Below are 23,210 nucleotides of genomic sequence, written 5' to 3'. Positions count from 1 at the left end.
CTCTCCCCACGCCCGTGGGCGAGCCCTACCTGGATGTACTCGGTGAGGCTGTTGAACACCTGTTTAGCCACCGACATGGCCTTGGAAAAGTTCCTCTTGCCCTGCTCCTCAATGACATCCTTGCCGGAGTAGTACCAGTAGAAGTCGCTGATGGACTCCTGGGGGGCCGACGGGGTGTGAAGGGTTGCTGGGCCAACCAGGTCCCTGCAATCCCCGAGCCAGGTCACACCAGGACGGCCTCCCGTCCTCACCTGCAGCCGCAGGAGGTAGTCCACCGTGCAGATGATGATGTTAATAGTGGTTGTGTTCCCTGTTTGTGTCCGTAGGTAGTTTTGGAAATCTAGGGAGATGAAAAGTCATACTTTTATCGAGAGTCTACCGTGTGCAATCAGTGTTTATTGAGTGCCTGTTGTATGCCAAAGGCATACAATCGTCATTGTTAGTTTATTTAGGCTTTATCGAGTATCTACTGTGTGTCAGAGGAAGGTGAGGATCATTTATTCATTTATGTAGTAACCATTTATCGAGGGCCTACTACATGCCAGATATGGTGGAGGGTCAGTCATTTATTCATTCATTTCCCCCCCCCCAAAATGTTTCTTGAGCACCTCAGTGTAGCAGGGGAAAATGGAGAATTCAGTCTTCCATTTATTTCCAAAAATTTTTATTGAATGCCTACTATGTGATGGCATAGACAAACCTTTTGTCTATTTTTTTTTTATTTTTTTATTTTTTTTTTTTGCGAGAGAGAGAATGAGAGACAGAGAGCATGAGAGGGAGGAGGGTCAGAGGGAGAAGCAGACTCCCCGCTGAGCAGGGAGCCCGATGCGGGACTCGATCCCGGGACTCCAGGATCATGACCTGAGCCGAAGGCAGTCGCTTAACCAACTGAGCCACCCAGGCGCCCCTCTTTTGTCTATTTTGAATGGTACCAAATACTCAAGACATGCAAAGCATCTGAGATTTGAAAGCTATTTCAAATATTTATTTGATTGGGCTGGTTAATGAACCCACGATTTTATGTCGAGCTCTGGATTGCAAATTTGGTAGGAGAGAAGAATTCCACCCGTTAATTAGAATTAGAACATTCGCGTTTCCAAGAAATCAGAGATCCAGGGAATAAAATTCATTTAAAACCCCAAAGACTGATGACACCTTAGTTACAATTAAAGAGAGAAAACCCTAGTCCCGTGGCACAACAGTATTTTGTAAACCTTGAAGAAGAACCAGCTGTGGACATAAGAGCTTTTGAGAATGCAAAGCAATGGATCACGCTTTATCCACTGTTGAACAGAGGAGTGAAGATTAAAGAAATTTACAAGTGAGTTCACCATAATGAACACCAGCCAAATGGGGTGCAGATTCTGTGGAAGTTAGATTTATGATGACTCCCGTTCTTGTGATGAAGGTTAGTTTCTGGGCAGTCTGTGGTTTCACAATCACCTGCTATGTGTTATAACCACAACCTTGAGATCGTGCATATTTATTACAGGAAACGGCCTTGGGTAGAATGTTTGTCGTACAGAATTCTGACTGTCCCTTTAATGTTGTGAGCTACCTGGGCCACACGGGGTTATATGTTCTCATTAGTGACGTGTTTCCTTAGCTTGCTGTGTCATCCTTGATCTGCTCCAACTGCCTGCACCAGAATGAAAGTTGGGGAAACTCTTGTTTAAGTTGGGAAAGAATCTGTAAGGCCTTCCTCCTGGCAAACTAGTTTATAAGCAAAATTAAGAAGTGATTCTAATAAATTCATTTGAAAACGCCATGCGATTCCCCCCACCCCCCCGGGCGAACCAAAGTATGGAAACCTTCCACATTTAGGTAACTTTGGCCAGCTGCTGCAAAACGCCTGTGGGAAAAAATGGCATGTGGCTAGGTGTTCATCCCGTGCTCTCACTGATTTGGGGGCAAACTGGTTTTGGGGAATTTGGACTGGCCAGAGGAGGTGCAAGTAAAGCGAAGTGGCTAGATTGCAGAACTTCGAGGGGGATTTAGGAAGGTGGGTGGACAGGGCTTGATAATGGCTGAAAAGGAAGGAGGAAGTACAGTCGGGTCAAGGATGGGTGGTGAGGCCACCGCCAATAAGGGGTGAGGGGCCGGGAGATGAACTCAGGCAACCCTTGCAGACTGATCCCAAACCTTGGCCTCCTTCCCACCCACCCTTCCACCCACCCCTTCTCCTCACCATTGTTGTGCCCCTCACAGAGCAATTGTAGGAATCGGAACAGGTCTTGGGTGAATTCATCATCTGCCATGACCTTCTCTTCTGGGGGGAAGAGGGGGACAGGGCCCAGAAGGGGTCAGACGCGCCAGGACAGAGCACACGCATGCACACGGACCTTGCACACTGCACACGCATGCACAAAGCAAGGGTGCGCAGGGAGGGGCAACCGCCACTTCAAAGAGGCTGTGAGGGCCAGGGGCATCCATGACACCAGGGAGACCCGGCTTCAAAGTCATCAGCGGATGAAAACCCCAGGGGCCCTGAGTCATGAAGCTGGGGCCTCAAGCGTCTTTCTAAACATCACTGTCCCTCTGACGTCACCACTTGTATGACGTCCAGGAATGCCTGCCAACCCGACAGAGGTTCAGGCAGCTGGTATCTCCCTTGGCCCCCATCCAGGGCCTCGGGTGGGCAGGGTTAATGGATTATGGGGATTGAAATCACTTTCACGCAAAGGCTCGGAGCAGGAGAGGATCGGGCAGGGAGTGGGATGGAAAGCCAGCCAATTGGCTCTGATGCCTTGAAAGCAGCCAATCCAGGAGATGCAGGGGGGAGGCGTGTAAACATGGGCCAATCCGGATGGGCATCTGAAAGAAGCCAATCACCGCGGGCTCGGGGAGGGAGGAGCGAGAGGGGGGAGGCGAGGCAGGAATGGGCCAACCAGAGCAGGCGCAGGAGGCACGCACACCAATCAGAGTGGATGCCGGGGGCAACCAATCCGGTTGGCGGGTGGGAACCGCACACTTGACCAATCTAGGGTCGCGGGCGCGCAGAGCAGGGTAGGTGGGAGTGGGGATTACCCCACCCCGGGACTGCGAATCTGGGTCTGGAAGTCTGAGAACGAGCTGGAAAGGGATCTTTGCCATCTTCTCTAGTTTCTGGTTTACACGGGGGGAAACAGGCTTACAGAAGGTCAGAGACGTGTTCACAGTCTCCGGTTGTTGTTAGTGGCTAATCTGGGACCCAAGTCTTGGTCTCCGGCTCAAGACTTTCTGCGGGCATGGCGCGTCACTGAAGGGTTCCTCCCTCCCTGGATGTCCCAGATCCTCAGCCCCCAGGTGGAGGGGGCGGTTGGGGGTTAGAAGGGAGGGGTGCGGTAGCACAGCAAGGGGAACGGGCTGGGGGAATTACCGTTCTGGCGGTTGATGACTGGGGCAGCCAACAGGATGGGAGGAGGAAGCAGGAGAAAAGAGGGAAAAAGAGAGACAGAAAGGAGACAGAAATAGACACGGAAAAACAGTGACACAGTCAGGGACGAAGACATCAACACGGAGAGAAGAACGACCACAGAGGATCAGAGTGATAAGGAGACAGAGTAGGAAATGGGGGTAAAAGCGGAGGAAGAGAAAGAAGAGGGAAGATAAGGAGAAATGGACAGGGGAGGGGTGGAGAGGCAGGAGGCAAGGATCAGGGCAGAAAAGTTAGACACGTCACAACACGGCAAAGAGGAGACTCAATTAACCCGGATTAGGGACATTAATGAGAACAGCAACCAGGGTGGGAGACTTGGGCATGTAGAGGGTCGGGTCCGTGTGGTGATTGGGGCGGGGGGAGAACACAGGATGGAAGGGCAGCCAGGGGTGGGGACCCTGAGGAGGGACACCCTGGAGGAATGTGGGGGCAGGATTGGGGACCACCGCACAGGGGCAGGGGAACTTGGGGATGGTCGTAGGGTGGGGGGTGTCTTGGCAGAAGGGAGCTCTGGGCAATGTGGGCGAGGGGGCGATCCCGAAGGAAGAGGATGTCCCAGGAGAGGGAAGCCCAAGAGAGGGCCTCACCGGTTCCATCCTCGTTCACCATGCCCAGTCCCTCTGCCTTGTTCTGTCTCTCGAAGGCATTGAGATCCAGGACGCTGGGAGAAAGAAAGGAAAGATGGGGAAGATGGGCTAAGGCCTCTGCCCTGCTCTTCTAAAGCCCAGCAGCCCCGCTCCCCCATTTTGGGCAGAGAACCACAGTAAACCCTGCAAAAGCTGAAATAAGAAGAAGCGGAAACAGAATTGGGAGAAGCCACGTGGCAGCCTCACTCAAGCGAGGCGCGGCTGGGATGACAGGTGCACAAGCTGGAATCAGGAGGAAACAGAAACCCTCAGTTAGCAAAAGCTTCAGAGGGGGAGGGAAAGTCAGCTGACAGAAGAGAACAAAGGTGGACAGTAGTAGTCACACGAATGGGGGTCATCAGAGAGAGCCCCAATTCCCTGCTGCCTGAGTGCCCCTTGAATTCGCTACAACCTTCTGGTTCCAGCTGTCCATTCGTAAAGCCTCTTATTGTTATAATCGCCTCCCCGGTATTTGAGCTCCATTGAGTGGGTCTCTTCCCCTGGAGGTAGTACCAGGGGTGGGGCCCTGGCCACAGCAAGTGGGCTTAACTGCGAGATGCCCGCTAGACCCTACCTGCACGTTTGCATCAGCGCCTGGATACTCTGGAAGAAGCCCACTTCCTTCTTGTCCTTCAGATAATCCAGCATTTTCTACAGAGGGGGTGGGAGGGGCCAGGAAAGTGGGAGTCACACGGGAGCCCCCCACCCCTCTTAGCCCTCCTCCAAGTCCTTTCTCCTGTTACCTGCTGCACATCAGCATTGCCTCCATTTAGGATGGAGATGCCCAGCTTCAGGGTGGAGGACACCATGGCGCCCGTCTCTCCTGGAGAGATGGCAAAAGATGGCGTGCTCAGTTTGGGAGCCGTGTTCTCCACCCACCAGAAAACGGCCACCCCAGGGTAGGTGGGAGAAGGGGGTGGCGTCGCGTGCCAGAAGGAAGGAAGAGCGAGAAATTGCAAGGCGAGTGGGACGTGCAAGGGCTGACGTGCGAGGCACAGGCGCGCAGGGTGGGAGAGTGTGCCACAGGGTCCCCAGGAAATGGTGGGCCGGGGGGAGTGGGGACGGGATGCATGTGCTCAGGAGGAGTGCCTACGGGAAGGCACCTTTGCAGGCACTGATCATCTGGAGCACCATCTCCGCTGCTCCCCGGTTGTGCAGCCGCGCCTGCTGGTACAGCAGCCTCTGCTTTTCCATCTCTTTCTCCTGCAGCAGAGCCAGGCCCGTGGGGCCCAGTGAGTCCGCGCTCAGCAGCCCAGCCTTTTCCCCTCACAGGCTCATCCCTCACCCCTACCCTCCCTGCTCCAGCCGCATCCCCCAGCTCATCCCTTTAATTGTGAGCTCCCTCTATCCCCTGGCACCGAAGTCCACCATTTGTCTCTTGTGCTCAGGGTGGGGCCAGACATGGAGCAATCTTAACCCGGGCCCATGGACCTCCAAGCGTCGAAAGACAAAATCTAGGAGGTCGGGGCGCCTGGGTGGCTCAGTCGGTTAAGCGTCTGCCTTTGACTCAGGTCATAATCCTGGGGTCCTGGGATCAAGCCCCACGTCAGGCTCCTTGCTCAGCAAGAAATCTGCTTCTCCCTCTCCCTCTGCCCCTCCCCCCACTCGTGCTCTCTCTCTCTCAAAAATAAGTCTTTAAAAAAACAAAAACATGGGGCGCCTGGGTGGCTCAGTTGGTTAAGCGACTGCCTTCGGCTCGGGTCATGATCCTGGAGTCCCGGGATCGAGTCCCGCATCGGGCTCCCTGCTCGGCGGGGAGCCTGCTTCTCCCTCTGACCCTTCCCCCTGTCATGTGCTCTCTGTCTCTCTCATTCTCTCTGTCTCAAATAAATAAATAAAATCTTTAAAAAAAAAAAAAAAAAAACATGATTCTAAGAGAGGCTTACCAGATGCCAAAAGGGACCCAGGCACAAAAAAGGTTAAGAAACTCAGGGAAATGCTTGCTGACTGCCTTAATGATGAATGGATGGGTTAACTGCGTGTTTACCAGCTCTTTCTCACTGCCTGGCCTTTGCATATGCTGTTCCCCCTACCTGGAACACCTTTCTCCTTTTCTTCATCTGGCACACTTTTAGCCTCCTGCTGGGACATCCCCTCCTCTGAGAAGCCCTCCGCGACACCCTTCCCCCCAGACTGGGTCAGGCCCCTTGCTTGGGCTTCCACAGCCCCCTGAACCCCACCCCCACACCCCTAAGCTTCTCTGGATTCTCCGGCCCTGACCCGTCTGCCTGTGCCTCCCCCATCCTGCCTTGCCCACTTTGCCTGAGCCTCCCTCATCACTACCGTGAATACTCTTTGCCATTGCTGTCTGGTTAATGTATCGTCTCCCCAGGAGACTGACAGTCATGGTTGTGGTCCCCAACATCACCCAGCACAATAGCCCAGAGCACTATTCTGAACACAGTCTGAATGAACAGGGAATGACTGAAGCCAGGGTCCCTTAGCCCTTTCCTTGGGGACCTCCTGACCCCACCTACCTCAAAGGAAACCTCCACTTCCTCCTCTTCAGCTTCACCATTCTCCCCTCCCTCCTCCAGGTGGCAGCTCTGGGGACGGGGCATCAGTTAGGGATGACAGTGAACAGAGATCCCCTAGCTCACCCCAGCCCTCCCAGTGGACAGGCGTTGCAGCGGGGGTGAAGGGAACCTGCCCTGGATGGGGGCAGGGCCTCACCTTTGCCATGATATCAGCATACGCCATGTACAGGTAATCCTCGTCCAGTTTGCTGAGGAAGTAAGAGGGGGAGATGGTCAGGGCCCAGTGGAGACAAGCTCCATCCTATAACCGCTTCCAGTTTCCCTTTGGAGAGCCGCCCCTCCCCATGCCCGGGCTGTGTGGTTCAGGGGGGTCCACCGTCCACTGCCAGAGGGGGCGTGTGATCGAGGCTGAGTTCAGTCGCCTTGGCCACAGTAATAGGGACAAGATGGTCCTGTGCTTCATGTGGGTCCACTGGAATTCATTCTGGGAGTTTTGCTGGAGCGGTTGGTAGAGGTGCTCCCTTTCCACCAGGGGTTGCAGAAATAGTGTGTTTGACGCCTGGGGCCATCCTGCTGTTGGCTCATTTGATGACTATGACCACCCACCCACTTGGGTCTCCTCAATAAGAAGAAGAATAGAAGAAGGAGAAGAACGGAAGTAGCGGCCAACACCTATTGAGTGTTTACTCTAGGTCAGTCCCTGTTGTAAGTGCTCTCTATATGTCTTAACAAATTAATCCTCACAATAATCCTATTACTGTAAAACAGGATTAGATAGGCAGATCTATTACTAGCCTCATTTTACAGATAAGTTAGCTGAAGCGCAAAAATCCTTCTTAGCCAAGTCACACAGCTTGTGCTGTGATTCAAGTCGGCAGTCTAACTCCAGAGTCCTGGCTCTGTGAAGGATGGGAAACAGGACACTCGGAGTCCCAGTCTCCCCTGTAGCTGCGGGTGGTCTGATGTCAGAATTCTGGCCAATAGGATCTGCGCAGAAGCCCGCCAAGGAGAGCACCCCTTTTTGGATAAAAAGATCTTGATCTTGCTTGGGGTGGGGGGGGGGGAGTCTTCTTCCTTCTGCCCGGTATGTGGTCCTGTCTGGAAGTTAAGCAATCCATCCTATTGGAAATTTGTTATAATATGCTGATTTTCTTCTCGTAATTTACCGTCTTTGTGTGAGCAAGACACTTTCATCCAGCAAAGCTTCAACTGATGTTGCCTATAATGTGAGCTCTTCAGAAGAGATGGCTTGCGAAGTGCTCAGCCAACAAAAAGGGACACAGTGGCCCTGCCTGTCCGGGGAAAGCGATACTGAAGGATAAGCTGGGGGGCTCCCCTAGGACACAGAGGGCCCGTCTTGAGGAACAGGGAGGTTGCTGCGGGGCCGGGAGGAAGCAGATCCCTTCCCAGGACATAGGAAGGGTCCTCACCTCTTTTCAGTCAGGGCGGTGCGGCTGAAGTGCAGGACCAGCTGATGCAGGGGGTCTGGCTTCTTCTCCTCCACCTCCTCCTCCTCCTCCTCCTGCTCCCCAGCTTTCTGGGGGGAGGGGTGGGGCTTGGGAAAGGGGTTTCTAGAGTCCCCTCCAGTCTCCCCCCACCATAACCCTACTGGGCTAGATTATTTTTTCTGTCCCACACATTGCACCCCGTTCCTTGTCTCTGCCCAAGCCGGGGCCGCCTTTCCCGTACCCCTCAATGTGAAGGGCGACCCCTGGAAGTGTGCAGCCAGCAAGCTAGGCCCCCAGCCCTATCCAGCCCCGCCCTCTCCACTCCCAGGCAGGCGCCAGCTCACTGAAAGGTCGTCGATCATGCGGTCTTCAAAACTGTGGTCTTCAGTCAGGATCCATGCGGCCTTGTAGCTCTCCAGGAACATGTTACAGGCCCGGTGCCTGCAGGGGAAAGGTGTGTAGTGTCCCTGAGACCGTCGGCCACCCCACGTCTCCTCTCTCCTCCCGCACATCTACCTTCCCCAACCAGACCCCATCGTGGTGGCACCCCGTCCTGCCGCCTCCTCAGCCACCCTTGCCCCACCGCCCCTCAAGCCTCCCTCTTCCCTGGGGGTGTCTTACGTGGGCAGGTTGTACAGGGGGGTCATGCGGAAACAGGCAACGACCGCCCTCCGGCGCTGCTTGGACAAGAGCTTGTGCCACACGGCCTTCTTGGATTTGTAAGGGTGCTCGATCTGGGGGGCGGCAATCGGTCACGTGCCCAAATTCTGCCCCTGACCTGATCCCCACTCCCAGCCCGGGGCGAAACTGCCCATCTCCTTCCAGGCCCAAATTCAGGCCTGACTCGCGGGGCCGGAGGAACACGCTGGCTGCACCAACAGGTTCGGACTTGGGCTTTTCTTCCAGACCACGCTCTTTGCTGGGCCCTGCCCACGGCCCCGCCCAGAGGCAAGGCGTCTTGAGCCCAGGCCCCACTCTAGACCCCAAATTCTGACCCTGGCCCCGCCCCTAGGCTCAAGATTTAAGCACCACGTCCTGCCACAGATCCAATTTTCCATTCTAAGCGACGCATTAAACTCCAGGCTTCACCCAGGCCCCGCCCAGAGACCCAAGGTTCCTCCTCAGACCCCGCCCCCAGATCCAAGGCCCGCCCCTTGCCCCGCCCAGAGACCCACGCTTCGGCCACTCCCCGGTGAGACCCCTCCAGCCCCAGCCACCTGCTCCAGGTGGTAGAGCACCGCTGACACTTCCTGGACTCTGCGCACGATTTTCTCGGGGTCGTCGGCGTCCTCCTCGCGGCCCGGGAGGCCCCGGTACAGGGCCATCTGCCAGCGCAAAGAAGGGGAGCCTTCGACCTGAGGGGAGGAAGGACAGGTGGCCGGCGTGAGGGCCCCTCCCCAGCCGGGCCGCTCCGCGCGCGAGGTGCACTTCTCTGGCTGCCCCCGCCCCCCTTTCGGTGCTGTGCCGACTTACTGGGTGAGTACAAGTTAAGGTCTATTTTTTGTTTGTTTGTTTGTTTGACACAGCGAAAGAGGGAACACAAGCAGGGGGAGCGGGAGAGGGAGAAGAAGCAGGCTTCCCGCAGAGCAGGGAGCCCGATGCGGGGCTCGATCCCAGGACCCCGGGACCACGACCCGAGCCAAAGGCAGACGCCCAACGACTGAGCCGCCCAGGCTTCAATGCCTGGTACAGAGTAAGTGTACTTGGCTATCAACAGTTGCTATTATCTTAACATGCCCCTTTCGCTTGCAGATTGAGGAAGGTACCTTTCCCTGAAGGTGAAGGTTGTTTTGCAGATATTCCCGGACCTCCTCGTCTGTGTCTTTCTGGGGAGACATGGCCAGGCTGGGTCACTCAGCGTCCTCCTTAACCCACATCCCTTTCCCTTCCAGGCCCATCGCCCCAGCAGCTGGTGGGGGCGGGGGGGGGTGTGGATTCTGGGAGAAACTGAAAGGTCCAAAGGTCAGGAATGGTCAGAAGGGAGTCCTAGAGGCCACAGACGCACCTTGAAGAGACAGTAAGGATTAGAGGGGCCTTGGGGTGTGAGAGTAGGTAGGGAGTGATGAGAGAATGTTCTCGAAGGTCAAATAAGGCCACCAGTGGATGACTGGGGGGTCACAGGAGGGTCAGAGTGGGGCTGGGAGTTGGGCAGGGAGTTTTTGAAGATCAGAGGAGGTGAGGGGGTTATAAGGGAAACGGCAAGATCAGCAGAGGTCATGAAGGATCAGGCAGATCAAGTCACGGATGGGATTTCTGTAGAGGCCAAAGGAGGGGAGAGTAGAGGGGATTCCTTAGATCCCCAGGAGAGAGGGACACCCAAAGACCAAGTTGAGGGGTCGGGGGGCTCTGGATGGCTCTTTGGGTTCTTGGCAAGACTCAACAGGTCCTAGGAGGAGCTTGAGATCCTGAAGGAAGGAGTCTTTAGAGTTCCAGGAAAGGGGGTATTTGTGATACCAGGGGGAGTCAGTGGTCTTCAAGGTCCCAGAGGGGTTAATAGGTTGTCAGGGAGCTTAGCAGGGTCCTGGGGAGATTCTTACAATCCCTATGGTTGACAAGAATGGGGGTTGTTATCCCATACAGAGTAAGTGGGATCCTGGGAGGCCTCCTTGGAGTCTGAGGGCTTAAGAGGGTTCGGGGAGGGTGGTGGGATCAACTGATCTCAGGAATCCTGATGCATCAGAGGTTTGGGTGTGGTTCTGGGGAAGGGGCCATTAGGATCCTGGGGGGCTACTTAGGATCACAGAGTGCTCACTGGAACCCAAGTCTCTGGGGGCTCTGTTGGGTGTGAACAGAGTCCAGAGGGTGTGGCCACCAGGGCCCTGAGGGAAAGAGGTGATGAGCTGGAGAGCTCAGTGGGGACCCAGAAGGGGACCCAGTTCAGGGGAGAGCCAGTGGGATCGTGGGGGACTCAGTGGGTCCCAAGGAGTTTTGGGAGGTCCTCAGAGGAGTCTCAGGGGGGCTCACGGTGTCTTGGTGGGGCCCTCAGTGTCCTAATAAGTTAGGCATGGTCCTGGGGTGGGGGGAGCGGTGTTCAGTAGGGTCCTTGAAGGCTCAATATGGTCCTTGGGCCCCAGGGGTCTTAATGATATTCCTGAGTATCAGTGGGGTTCCAGTTAGGGTCCTTAGGTCCCAGGGTTCTGGAAATATCCTGAGAGGGGTCCTCAGCATCCCGGGGGAAGGCTCGGGACATCCTAGGGCACCCCGGGAGTCCTCAGCGTCCTGGAGAAAGATTCATTAGGGTCCTAAGAGAGGGGTCTCAGTGGGATCTGGGGGTTCAGGAGGGTCCCAGGGGCTTGGTGGGGTGCAGGGTCGGGCGCTGGCAGGTTCCCATCATGGGGCGGTGCAGGCACCAGGGCATAGCGATTCTTGGCATGCGTGATGAGTTCCTGGTCTGTGGGTGCACACATGTTCAGGCCGATGGGCAGCATCTTCTTGAGTGTGGCCACAATCAGGGATGTCTGCACAGAGTACCGGTCCCCTCGGCGCTTCTTCTTGGTGCGTTCCTGGTCCGAGCCACCTGACTGTGGGGACAGGGGGCTCAGCACCAGCCCAACTCCCAGCCCGGCCTCAGACCCTGGCCCCGGCCCCGGCCTCTGCCACTGTCTACCCTCCAGCCCACGGCCTGGGTGCCAGGTGTCCCCTCCCCCATCTCAGGGCCTGCATCAGTTTCCACCCCAGACCTTGCTGATCTTTCACCTCAGGCCCCCAGCCCTCACCCTAGATCCTGCTAGACCCAAGCCTCTATCTAGCCCAAATTCCCAACCTCTATCCCAGACCCTTCCAGATTTCCCCAAATTCCAGGCCTTTCTCAACCTCTGGCAGTCTCTTCCAGAATCCCCTAATGACTTCAGTACCACACCTCCTTGCCCCACAACACGCATAACCCGACACTTTATATCCCAAGAGTGAGTTCCCAAGAATGAAAGAAAGATGCAGAACCATAAAGAGTCTCAGGAGACAAAAGAAGTTGGAAGAAATAGAGAGACACAGAGAAGGAGACAGACAAGGAGACGGAGAGGGAGAAGATGGAAGAGAGATCCAGAACTATCTGGAAGCACAAACACGGGGCACGGAGTCCCACAGCCGTGTTCTGGAGCCTTGGGTGCAAACCCGGGGCCAAGGCCACCCCAGTCATGCCAAAGAGAAGCCCCAGTGACAAGCTTCTGGCCACATCTACCCCGGCTCGCAGTATGGATCGTGGCCCACGTATGTGCCAAGACTGCTGAGGCCACACATGCAGCATCCCACTGGGTCCTCCCAGAGCCCTGGGGCCACTGGGCAGATGCCGGTCAAGGCTCAAAAAATAAGACACTTGACTAAGGCCGCACAACCAACTGCCAAGAGTCAGGATCCGAATCCAAGTCTATCTGGTTCCAGAAACCAAGCCTTAAACCCTTCCATGCACATGCCTGGCCACCCCATTCCCATTCCCCATGACCTCAGACCATAATGCTTTGAGAAAAGCTCAGAGGTGTGTTTTGTTTTGTTTTTTAAACAAAAGTTTTTTTAAAAAAAGTTAAATTGCCAAAAGCTGAGCGTTGGAAAGGGAATGGATGGGGGCGGGGATGGAGGGGGAGAAAAAGGCTGGGGGCTGGGAGCCAAGGATGAGGGGTAGGGAACGGGGGCAGGGGTTTTCTGGAGGGGATGCGGAAGCTGGGGGGAGAAAAGGGTATTAAGCCAAGAGCCATGCGGAAGGTCCCAGACATGGGGCTGACCTGTACATCTCCCGCCTGCTTCATCAGGTTGCAGACAGAGACAAGAAGGGTTACCCTGGTCCCTCAGAGAACCCCAGGCCCAACTCCAAGTGCGCCCTACCCCAGCTCCCCTGACCCAGCCCGACACGCATCCCCTAGCTGGGCATTTCCAGACCCTGACTTAGGGCGGGTGGGCTTGTTCTTTAGGACCCTGAAGAGAGCAGTTCTGAGAAGTATAAGGGGAGAGGAGCAGGAGGATATGGGATAATGGGGATATGAGGAAAGACATGGGAGAGGAGGACATCAGGGTGGAGGGAGAGGGAGAGGGGAAAGGTGGGAGAAGAGGGAAATGAGGAGGAGAGAGTGGGGAGGAGGGAGATGGGGAGGAAGGAGATGGGGAGGAGAGAGAGGAGAGATGGGGGAGAGGAAGGAGATGGGGAGGAAGGAGGAGAGACATAGGAGGAGGGTGATGGGGAGGAGGGACATGGGGAGGAAGGAGGAGGGAGATGGGAGAAGGGTGATGGGGAGGGAGGAGAAGGCATATGGGGAGGAGGAAGAAGGAGTTGGAGGAAGAAGAGGGAAATGGGGGGAAGGAAAAAGAGGAGGAGGGAGATGGGGATAAGGGAAAAGAGAGATGGGGAGGCAGGATGTGGTGACAGCTGTAGGGAATGTGACCAGGACAGGGCAGGCTGGCTGGGTGAAGGGGTCAGGCAGGAAGGCCTGGAGGGTGCTCCCACCCTCCCTGCTAAGTCCTCTCAGAGCAAAGCACTCACCTTGGCCATTTTGCTCTTGTTGTCAGCAGTCAGAAATGACATGTTGTTGATCTCATTCTGGACCACAAAGTTCTGCTCCTCACGCTTAAAGTGCTGGTGGGGGAGGCAGTGTCGGGATCAGTGGTGGTGGCGAGGGTCCTGGCAAGGAGGGGCAGAGTGGGCGGGAACTCACGTGGGACTTGGACCAGTAGATGAAGATCTCGCCCACCATCCTGAACAGCTCCTCGGCGCTGGGATTGGGCTCCGTCAGCCAGTGCGCCCTGGGTGGGCAGGAAGGGGGCCAGTGAGGGATGGGGGCGGGACCCCCAGGAGAGGATGACTCACAGAGAGCTCTCAAGGGGAGGGGACCATCCGATGGGAGGGGTGGAGTTTTCTAGGGTAATCTGGCCATTTGGATGATTTGAAAATCTTAACCATTCCTTTAAAGAATGCATTCTTCTTTCTATCTCTACCCTTTTTATGGAAGGGTGACATAAAGTGTCAACTTGATGAACTAGCACAAAGCAAACACGCTTGCATAACCACCACCCAAGTAGAGAAATAGAACATTTCCAGAACCCAGAAGTATCTTCGTGCCCCTCCCAGCCACTCTTCTTTCCCTCCCCTTAGGTGACCCTCCTCCTGAACATGAATTATTTTTGTCTGTTCTCGAATGTTACAGAAATAGATGATAGAATATGTACTCCGTTTTGAATTTTCCTGGCTTCTTTCAACGTGATGTTTGTTGAGATCCATCCACGTTGTTGTGTGTTGCAAGGATTAGCTCATTTTCATTGTCATGTAGTATTCCACTGTGTGAACGCACCACAATTTACTTGTTCAAGCTCTTTGACCCAGCGCTCCGCCTCCTGGGCACCTACCCTATAGCAATACCCGCCCCCTGAGCACCGCGATGGGTGTGCATGGATGTATCCAGCATGCGCACCACTGCTTCCCATGGCTGCTCCCATGACAGACATAGCTAATCAATCCCAGCCCCCTTTCTTACGAAGCCCTGATGCAACCTTAAAATCTTCTCCACCAGGATGGAACTTGGAGTTGAAACGTATTCACTACCCCCAGATTAGGCTGCCCCTAGGAGTTAATAATTCTTTAAATAGTGCTTCTGATTTTAGGGAGATGTTGGCAATCAGTTGATACTTGTTCTTGCTTTTATTAAGGACCTGTTTCTGAGGGAAACCAGGCTGGCCGGATCTGGACTGTCTCCCCTTCCTCTCAGTGATGGAGGAAAACTTGACCATGGGGCCCCATCCACCCAGGCCTGGAGACAGTGCTGGGGCAGGGAGCGGGGTGGGAAGCAGGGCTCCTTACGGCCGACACGGTAGCCTCCCAGGGGCTCCGACTCAGCAGGTGTAAAGGAGCAGAAGGGAAGCAGACACCAGCGGGCTGGATTTTGTTGGGAGTGGTCAGAAGGCTGGGTGGGCTCAGGTGAGAATCAGAAAAAATTAATAGTCACTCAAAAGATGGGGGGTCCGCTGGGGTTCAGGGAAGCGGGAGGTCAGGCTGACTGTGCATGGGGACGGCTGGGCACATGCTGACCTGTTGTTGTCCACGTAGCGGATGAGCAGCGGGTAGAGGGCGTACAGGTCCCGGCAGAGCACAGAGAACTCGTCCCGAACCAGGACCTCGCCCTCCTCAGCTTCGGCCTTGGCCTCCAGGCGCAGCTGTTCCTCCTCGGCCACCACCTTCCCGGCCCGCTTGCGCAGGCGCCCAATGGTGGGGATGAAGTGTGAATGCAGGAGCTCAGGCCGGGCCCGGCTCATTATGGGCTGGGCGAACACTGCAGGAGCAAAAGGGGCGTGCGGGGGACTTGCTGCTGGCCAGCCTCTAACTCCGGCACCTGACCTATGACCTTTGATCTCACTCCTGACCTCTGCTCCCAGCCCATGATTCCCGACCTGTTCCTCTGACCCAGCAGCTCTTGTGGACCCCAGCCTGACCCTGCCTTCTGACCTTAGCTTCAACCTCTGATCCCATTCCTGACCTCAGACCCTGACCTCTGACACAGCCCCTGATACTTGGTCCCAACCATATCCCTTGACCTGGACCTGTGACCCCCAACCTGACAGAAGCCCCTGACCTCTGACCCCAACAACTGAATCATAACCTGATACCTTACCCTAGCCCATGACCTCTCACCCCAGTCTTTAACCTCTGACCTAGCCCAGACCCAGACCCCTATGTCACTACACGATTTCTGTGACCCCCGGTTTCTTACTCCAGTCTCTGACTTCTGCCCCCGGTCTCTAGCTTGACCCAATTCCTGAAATGGAACTTCTGAGCCAGGGATCCCAGCCCTTTAAAGACTCATTTCTTGACCTCTGACCTACAACCCCATCCATATCAGAGACCCTGATGCTTGACCTGGTTCTCTGACCCTTTGTATAAGGAACCCATGCCTCTGACCCAGCTCCTCACCCTCTCCAACATTCCAGAAATTCAGAATCCAGCCTGGAAGACTCCCAGGACCCATCCGTCTAACCCCAGAGCCTATGAGCCTAAGATTCTGACCCCTTGCGATGACCCCTGGCCTTCTGCCCCTGAGCAAAACTAGACTCCAACTCCTCCCAACTCCCAGGAAACCATGGGCCCCGGGATCTCCCTCTCAGACCATCAGATCAAAGGGCTCGAGTTCCAGGACACTGGCCCCAGCCCTCAGAGGCCCGGTGCCGGCCCCCCAGACGCACCTGCGAGCCGCTTCATCCACGACGCCTCGTCAATGCCCAGGTTGTTGACGATGATTCGCAGGATATTCCCCAGCAGGGAGTTGAGGTGGTCGGAGGTGACCGCCGTGCAGGGTGGGGGGCCCCCAGCGGGCAGGGCAGGTGGGGGTGCCTCGGGCCCGCGCTCCCACCAGCGGGGCAGGTAGCTGCACAGCATGGGCAGCGTGATCTCGATGACGTGTGGCATCTCCGTATAGCGGGCCCCCGACTCGGCCAGCCCCCCGATATCTGCCATGAGCCGCTCCAGCACCGGGATGTCAGGACACATCTCCTCCACGCTGTTGGGGAGCCCCAGGACTGGGGTGCGGGGAGGAGTCAGGGTACTCCAACCCATCACCCCCAGACCTCAGCATCCACCCCACCAACCCAGGCCCCCCACAAGCCCAGAGTGCCCCCAACCTGGGGAATCCTCAGCCCTCAGAGTCCAGATCGGACCACACTGCCCCCAAAGCGGGCTCCCCCTGCCCCCAGGCCCTGTGCCAGGGAGAACGTAAGGCCGGACAGCTGCCCCAGAGCCACACCACTTACTGGCCCGCTCCCGGGGAGACTTGGTCGTGTACACCGAGCAGGCGTTATACTCATTCAGCTGAGGCTCCAGGAATGCTATTGGCATAGCGGCCGCCAGGCGGGCCAGGCACTCCCCGAGGGCCGGCCGCAGCCTGGAAGAGGGGGCTTACTTAGCTCCCACCCCCCCCACCCGCCTGCTCCAGGGTCCCAGCCTCTGTCCCTGCAGCAGTGCCTCTCCCCAGATCTCTCCCGAGCAGAGCTGTCATCCACCGAGGGCACCGGTGTAGCCTTGTCCCTGGGTTTCTTAAGTGCCCTCTTGCTCCAACAGGTGATCCCAGCTCAGGAGAGCCCACCCACATGGCCACCGCCGGGGGGGCGCTCCCCGGTGCCCCCCAGCTTGCTGTGGCTCCCGTGTACCACCCCCGTTTCCGTGGGCCCCCTGCCAGAGCAAGCTCGTTCCCCCGTGGGGAGCACCGGCCATCCTGGGCAGCCAGTGCCTGGGGCCGATGTGACCCCTGAGCCCCAGGCGGCCACTTCCTTCGCTGGCCTTCCCCCGAGCGCCCTCACGTGGCCGCCCTGGTGAACTGCAGCTGCCACCAAACACGTCCGTTGTTGAAGCCTTTGAACAATCTCTCCTGCTCTTCACTCACCCCCATCTTCTCCTGCTCCCTCCTTTCCCTGAGCCCGCCCCCCACCCCCCGCACAGTCCCCACACCAGCCCCCAACTACGGCTCTATCTCCTTACTTTTCCACGTAAGTGTTCTTGGTGGTTCCCAGAGAGTAGATACTGCACAGCGTTCGGTAGCAAGAGACCTGGACATCATCCACTGAGGGAGAGAGGGAGGACGAGGGTTGGGGATGCACCCACCGTACCAGTGCTCCCCTGCCCTCCTCCCTCATCTCCAAATACTGGGTAAGAGCAGGGCTTTAGAGCCAGCCTGCCATTTACCAGTTTTGTGACTTGAGCAAGTACCAACTCTCTTTGGACTCAGTTTCCTTATCTGTAAATGGGGATAATTACAGTATCTTCCTCGTGGGGTGGTTGTGAGGATCAAAAGGGTTAATGCTTGGAAACCAACTGGAACATGCACACAGCAGGCACTCAATAAAGGCTAGTTGTTCCTTCCTTAGAGAAGAGTCATGGGTCTTTTTGATGATAGTGATGAACACTCTTTCCAGAAAAATGCAAACAAACATCCAATCCTGACTAAAATTTGAGGTCATCCACCATCCCCCACCTACCCCCGCCGCTGGAAGGCCAGATTAGGAACCTCAACAACTTCACAAATGTCATGAGACAAGAAGAGGGCAAGGGGCAGATTCTAGATGGAAGAGACTACGCGGACATAACCACATGCAATGAGAGAAACCTGACTGGATTCTGAATTTTTTTTTTTAATCAAAGACATTTTAAGGGTAACGAGGAAAATTTAATACAGTCAGGTTACGTGGTGACAATGACATTGTGATTACATGGCAGAGGTTCTGATTCTAAGAGATGCAGACTCAGTATTTAGGGATGAGGTGTCAGTGTGTGCTGAGAACTCACATTCAAAAGTTCAACAAAAGAGTTTATAAATACTTTCACCCCTAAAGTGAAAGGCTAAGCAAATGGGCAAATTGTTAACAATCCTCTTCTTCTGACTTTCCTGGACACTTTAAATTTTTCTAAATAAAATGTGGGGGTGGGGGAAGAACCCCATCCAAGCGTTACTTTTTATCAAGAGGTTCCAATTTCAAATAAACAGTGAGCTGAGACATGGCCCCACTATCTGCCAGTCCCCCCAGCCCATCGGCCCTCCAGCCCGTCCTGGACACCTTACAGGGTCCCTTTCAGGGACACCTCCCTGGGCCCCTCGCAACCACCAAGTCCCAAACTGACCTCAGCATCTACCCCAAACTGGTTATTTCTTCCAACCCCTGTCTCCTGGAAGGCCCACCGTCCGTGGGTCCTGGGCCAGGGCCTTGGGCCTCACTCTGGCTGCCTCCCTGCCAAGCCCATCCCCTCGGCCTTCTGAGCGTCTGTCCCATCAGCTCCTCCTGTCCTTCCCTGCATTGCTCCACCATAGTCCAGGCCACATCTGGTAAGGCTCCTTCTTTTGAGTACCTGATACCCCACTGAGTGTAGCATCTTGCCCGTGTCTCATTAACAAAGGCACGTTGCTCACTATTATGTCCCAAGACCCCAGGCTGGGTCACACACCATATAGGCCATTTGGTAGCATCAACACAGCACACACTGCTAATGGACTCCCAATATCTGCTCTTAACGTTTTTCTGCTCTTTTCTTCTTCCTAGTAATAGACCTACAATATTTAGCTGGACACACGACCTCCCAGAATAAAGGCCACTTCCCCAGCCTCCCTTGCGGTGACATGCGGCCACATGCTAAATCCTGGCCAACCAGATGGATGTCAGCAGGAGTGATGCAGACCGCTTCTAGGTTGTTCCTTTAAAAGAACTGCAATGCCCTCTTCTTTGGGTCTTCTCTTCTCCTACAGGCTAGAGTGAGGATGTACGTTGTGCCATCCTGGACCACACGGTAGAGGCGGTATTTCCAAGATGGCAGAGTACCAAGATGGAGGACACCTGGGCTTCTGACGTGAGGAGCCACTTACAACTAGACTGTTACATGAGAAAGAAATACCCTTCCTTCCTGTTTAAGCTACGGTGATTTAGGGTCTTTTTGTTAGAGTGGCTGAACTCATACCCTCACTAACTCATTCTGTTGGCTACCAATTCACTGAATGCACCCTTGGCTCAGAGCAATGAATCCACTCACACAAACACCTGGGGGCTCTGTCAGGTGCATGGGGATGTCTGGTGTTGGCCTACTCGGCCCCCCACCCCCACCCTCGGGGCCGGGGGCCCTTACGGATGACGTCGTCTCCGAACTGGTGCTGAGCGATGTGCTGGAAGAGCGTGGTGAGGACAGGCAGCAGGGCCACGGTGGTGTAGGTGAGGTTCTGGCCCACGCCCTTCACCTGCGTGCGTGCCTGGGACACCTTGCCTAGGCGCAGGTTCTCCACCATCTTCTCGATGTCCTCTGACGCACTCTCGAAGAAGGAGCGGAGGCCAGCCTTCACAATCTCAGGGCCTGACTTCATCACCGTCCTAGGAGGGAAGCCAGGGTGCGCCAGTTCTAGAATTGGAGATTCTAGATTTCAGACAGCTGAGGAGAACAGGGGCGGGAGTGGGCACCATGCCCCATACCTGGCATCCAGGGAGCGGGCCAGGATGTGAAGACAGTTGACCACAGCTGGAGCATCTGTCCCTGGGAAAGGAAGACGGGCCAGGGTGAAGGAAGGGCTAAGAGGGCAGTGCCTTCCTCTACCTCCACCTCAGCCCCAGCCCCCCTCCACCTGGACCCCTGTCCTTCCCCAAACCCGCTCTGCCTGTGCCTCCACCATCCCAGCCCGGACCCCTCCGGCCGTCACGGTCTGGGGATGAGTCTGTGTCCCTACTGGCCTGGGGGCTCCATGAGGGCAGGGCCCAGTGTTGTCCCAGTCACAGCCCTGTCCCCAGGATGACCTCGTCCGTGCCCAGGTGCAGAGGAAGGACACAGTGAAGACTGCTCAGATCAAGGCCTGAACCGGGAACTCTTTCTTCAGGGTGGGGCTGGCGATTGCAGGGAGAGAGGGAAGATTGGGAGAAGAGCTGGGGGAGCAGAGCTACTTACCAAAGAGAGAAACTCGGTGACGGACAAGAGCGGCAAGCTTGCAGAAGAGGCTGAAGAAAGAAGGGGACAGAAGGACAGGGAAAACAGGTACTGAGGATATCGAGGGACAAGGACAGCAGTGATGCAATTAGAGGGACAGGGACAGAGGAACAGGAGAGTGTAGGATGATGGGGAAGAAAACGAAGAGGAGAGGAAGGGCGGGGAGGGCGCAGGGAGATGAGCAAGCTTGAGAGTCATGGGCAGAAACATGGGTGCTGGGGACTGGGGAGGCTGGTCTGCCTTTCTGACTGGGTGGCCAATTCACCCCATTTGCCTGAAAGTCCCATGTCCTGGGAAACCCGTCGGGCCTGGGCACAACAGGACAGCTGGTCACCCTCACCCTTCAGTTCCCTCTGCAGGTAGAGTGGTTAGTGCCCAACACCCAGCACAGAGCCCCCAAGACCCAAGATTGGGCGGAAAGGGTCCAGGATTACAACCCTGTGAGGTCAAGGGGCTGGGTCAGAGGTCACAGGGTAGCCCACCTGGTGATCATTTCCTTCTCCTTGTTGGAGGCATGGCCACCACTGCCCAGCAGTTTGGCTGGTGTGGACAGGAAATAGAGGCAGTGGTTGGTGAAGTACTGGTTGATCAAAGGGAGCAGGATCTGGGCGGCGGGGGGGGGAAGAGATGAGGGGGACTGGGTGAAGGGTAGGGGAGCCCACCCAGTCCCCAGTCCCCTCCAGCTTCTGAGCCCACCCCTCACCTTGGCAAAGAACTTAATCTCCTGTTCGTGTGGGGACTTTTCTACTCGTCCACTGCTGACCACAGCCTCTGGTGGGGGAGGGAAAACAGGAGTCATGGTGGGTTCAAGGCTGGGGACTTCAGGGTGTTCCAATGGGGGGGCGAACTCTGGGGCAAAGGTAGGAAAAGATGAGAGATTAATTCTTGGTATAAAGTCACCTCTGCTGGCTTCAAGGTGAACCGCTCTCCCCTATCTCTCATCTGATCCCTCCCTAACTCCTTGATCAAACCCTTCCTGAGGCTGAAAATGGGGAGCAGGATAAACTGGGATGGGGTAAGGCCATAGGACATCCCCTTCCTTACAGGCCCTTTTCTCCCTGAACTTTGATACTTGGCACTGAATCAATTTGGAATGAACGAATGCATGAAACAAGAAGTCAGTGTAGACAGATTCGAATTGATTTTAGAACGGAAATCAATTTCAGACAATAGTAATGGTGACAGTACTAATTAATACTACTAAAATTATAATGCTGACTCCCATTATTAAACACTGGCTATGTCACCAGCACTGTGAGAAATATGCTTGTACAATTGCCTCCCAACTTGGAGGTCTGTATAGTTGGTCCCTTTCTTTCATTTTACAGACGGGGGAGCTGAGGTGAAATAACTCAGTCCAGGTCACCCAGCAAGCAAGGGACAGAACTGTGGCCAGTTATGGTGGACAGATGGGGAAACTGAGGCACAGGGAGGAGAGGGGCTTGCCAAGAGGTGCTCAGCATGGAGGATCAGCGTGTGGGACTTGAGGAGAGATGTGTGAGAGTGAGTCCTGCTGTGCCACTCATCTGAGCGCGTCCGGGGGTCCTGGGTGGCTCTCCGGGGGAAGCTGGGAGGGATTCTAGGGGCCAGCTGTGATTCTTAGTGGGACGTATGAGACATGTGCAGGGCATACCAACAGCCTCCGCCCTCAAAAGAGATCCAGGATCTGCCCAGTCTTCACCCTCTATGTCCCTATGCCCACAGTCTGTCCCCAGTGCGGCCAAGGGGAGTCTGTGAACACCTGAGGCAGGTCACAGCCCTCTCCTGCTCAGAACCCTTCCATGGTGCCATTCCACTCAGGGTAAAAAGCCAGTCCTCCCCATGCCTGCAAAGCCCTATATGAACGACCCCGTCAGACGTCTCTGCCCCCACCTCCTCACGCTCTCTCCCTCAGTCACTCTGCTTCGGCCCCACTTGGGCCTCCTGTTACTCACACCAGGGACCTCTCAGAGCCTTCGCACTGGCTGTTCCTCTGCCTGGAATACTCTCCTCACACAAGCTCCCTCCCAGCTCCTTCAAGGTCTTCTTGAATACTTTATTTAAATTTTAACCGGCCCCACTTTCCCCCAGTCCTAATCTTCCTTAGCTGGCTCAAGTGTATTCTTCTTCCCCAAACACTAACTGCCTTCTAAAAACCTGTTATCTGATGTTAATTGTCTGAATGCACCACAAGACTATAAACGCAGGACAGGGATCTTTGTCTTGTTCACCGCCCTCAACACCCGGAACAGGGTTCTCAACACCTGGAACAGCATCTGGCACAATAATGAGATGATGGGAGGGAAGGAGAAATGCATGAACTGGGGCCTTAGGTGAACTGCACGTATGACATATGGCGGGCGCACAGAGGGACTCCTCCGTACCCAGGTGGGCGATAAACTCCTGGGAAATGTCCATCCAGCGCAGCAGCTGCTGCAGGAAGCCGAAGGCGAACCGTTTCTCAATGGAAGACGTGTCCAGCTCCATGTCCTTAAGGCCTCTGCGTGGACAGGCAGAGAGGAGTCAGCCCACAGGAAGGCCCGCCCAGTCTCCCACTCCTCTCCAGTTCCCCTTCCGCTCCCCTAGGCCCTGACTCTGCAGGCTTCTCTGGCCTCGCCCCCCCCCAGGGTCCCCCTTCCTCTCCTCTCTGGCCCCTCCCTCACCCTCCAGGCCCCACACTCGCAGCCACCTTCCTTCTCTGGCCCCGCCCCTGCTCTCCAGGCCCCACCCCTCTTAGCCTCCTCCCTTCTCTGGCCCTGCCCCGTTACCCCAACCCAGCTTTTCCCAGTTCCTGCCTTGCTAGTTCCTCCCACATTCCCCGCCCCTCCCTGGCCAGGCTTGCAGCCC

General features: G+C 55.7%; 1 protein-coding gene across 9 annotated transcripts in view; it reads right to left on the bottom strand.

The window, feature by feature from the left end:
• Window positions 1-23,210, bottom strand: part of RYR1 (ryanodine receptor 1) — a 108,429-nt gene that overhangs the window by 32,231 nt on the left and 52,988 nt on the right. For 4 of the 9 annotated variants that reach the window (XM_081806846.1, XM_081806839.1, XM_081806840.1 and 1 more), the window contains exons 58-86: window positions 22,748-22,863; window positions 21,088-21,155; window positions 20,867-20,988; window positions 20,346-20,395; window positions 19,880-19,940; window positions 19,542-19,780; window positions 17,412-17,493; window positions 16,688-16,818; window positions 16,124-16,456; window positions 14,976-15,216; window positions 13,609-13,696; window positions 13,437-13,529; window positions 12,685-12,699; window positions 11,320-11,490; window positions 9,736-9,795; window positions 9,187-9,324; window positions 8,591-8,703; window positions 8,314-8,410; window positions 7,952-8,058; window positions 6,718-6,769; window positions 6,522-6,590; window positions 5,148-5,247; window positions 4,788-4,867; window positions 4,619-4,695; window positions 4,006-4,079; window positions 3,359-3,376; window positions 2,189-2,269; window positions 252-340; window positions 30-158 (exon numbers count right to left, since the gene is read on the bottom strand). In XM_081806846.1, coding sequence (XP_081662972.1) covers window positions 30-158; window positions 252-340; window positions 2,189-2,269; window positions 3,359-3,376; window positions 4,006-4,079; window positions 4,619-4,695; window positions 4,788-4,867; window positions 5,148-5,247; window positions 6,522-6,590; window positions 6,718-6,769; window positions 7,952-8,058; window positions 8,314-8,410; window positions 8,591-8,703; window positions 9,187-9,324; window positions 9,736-9,795; window positions 11,320-11,490; window positions 12,685-12,699; window positions 13,437-13,529; window positions 13,609-13,696; window positions 14,976-15,216; window positions 16,124-16,456; window positions 16,688-16,818; window positions 17,412-17,493; window positions 19,542-19,780; window positions 19,880-19,940; window positions 20,346-20,395; window positions 20,867-20,988; window positions 21,088-21,155; window positions 22,748-22,863 — 3,094 coding nt within the window. The remainder of the gene's footprint in view (window positions 1-29; window positions 159-251; window positions 341-2,188; window positions 2,270-3,358; window positions 3,377-4,005; window positions 4,080-4,618; window positions 4,696-4,787; window positions 4,868-5,147; window positions 5,248-6,521; window positions 6,591-6,717; window positions 6,770-7,951; window positions 8,059-8,313; window positions 8,411-8,590; window positions 8,704-9,186; window positions 9,325-9,735; window positions 9,796-11,319; window positions 11,491-12,684; window positions 12,700-13,436; window positions 13,530-13,608; window positions 13,697-14,975; window positions 15,217-16,123; window positions 16,457-16,687; window positions 16,819-17,411; window positions 17,494-19,541; window positions 19,781-19,879; window positions 19,941-20,345; window positions 20,396-20,866; window positions 20,989-21,087; window positions 21,156-22,747; window positions 22,864-23,210) is intronic. The other 5 variants (XM_081806842.1, XM_081806845.1, XM_081806841.1 and 2 more) reach the window with 3 other exon arrangements.

The sequence above is a fragment of the Leptonychotes weddellii genome, chromosome 16 (genome assembly GCF_054177405.1).
Source record: "Leptonychotes weddellii isolate Sample4059 chromosome 16, ASM5417740v2, whole genome shotgun sequence".
NCBI classification, from domain to species: Eukaryota; Metazoa; Chordata; class Mammalia; order Carnivora; family Phocidae; genus Leptonychotes; species Leptonychotes weddellii.
This window is presented reverse-complemented; position numbering and strand designations above follow the sequence as displayed.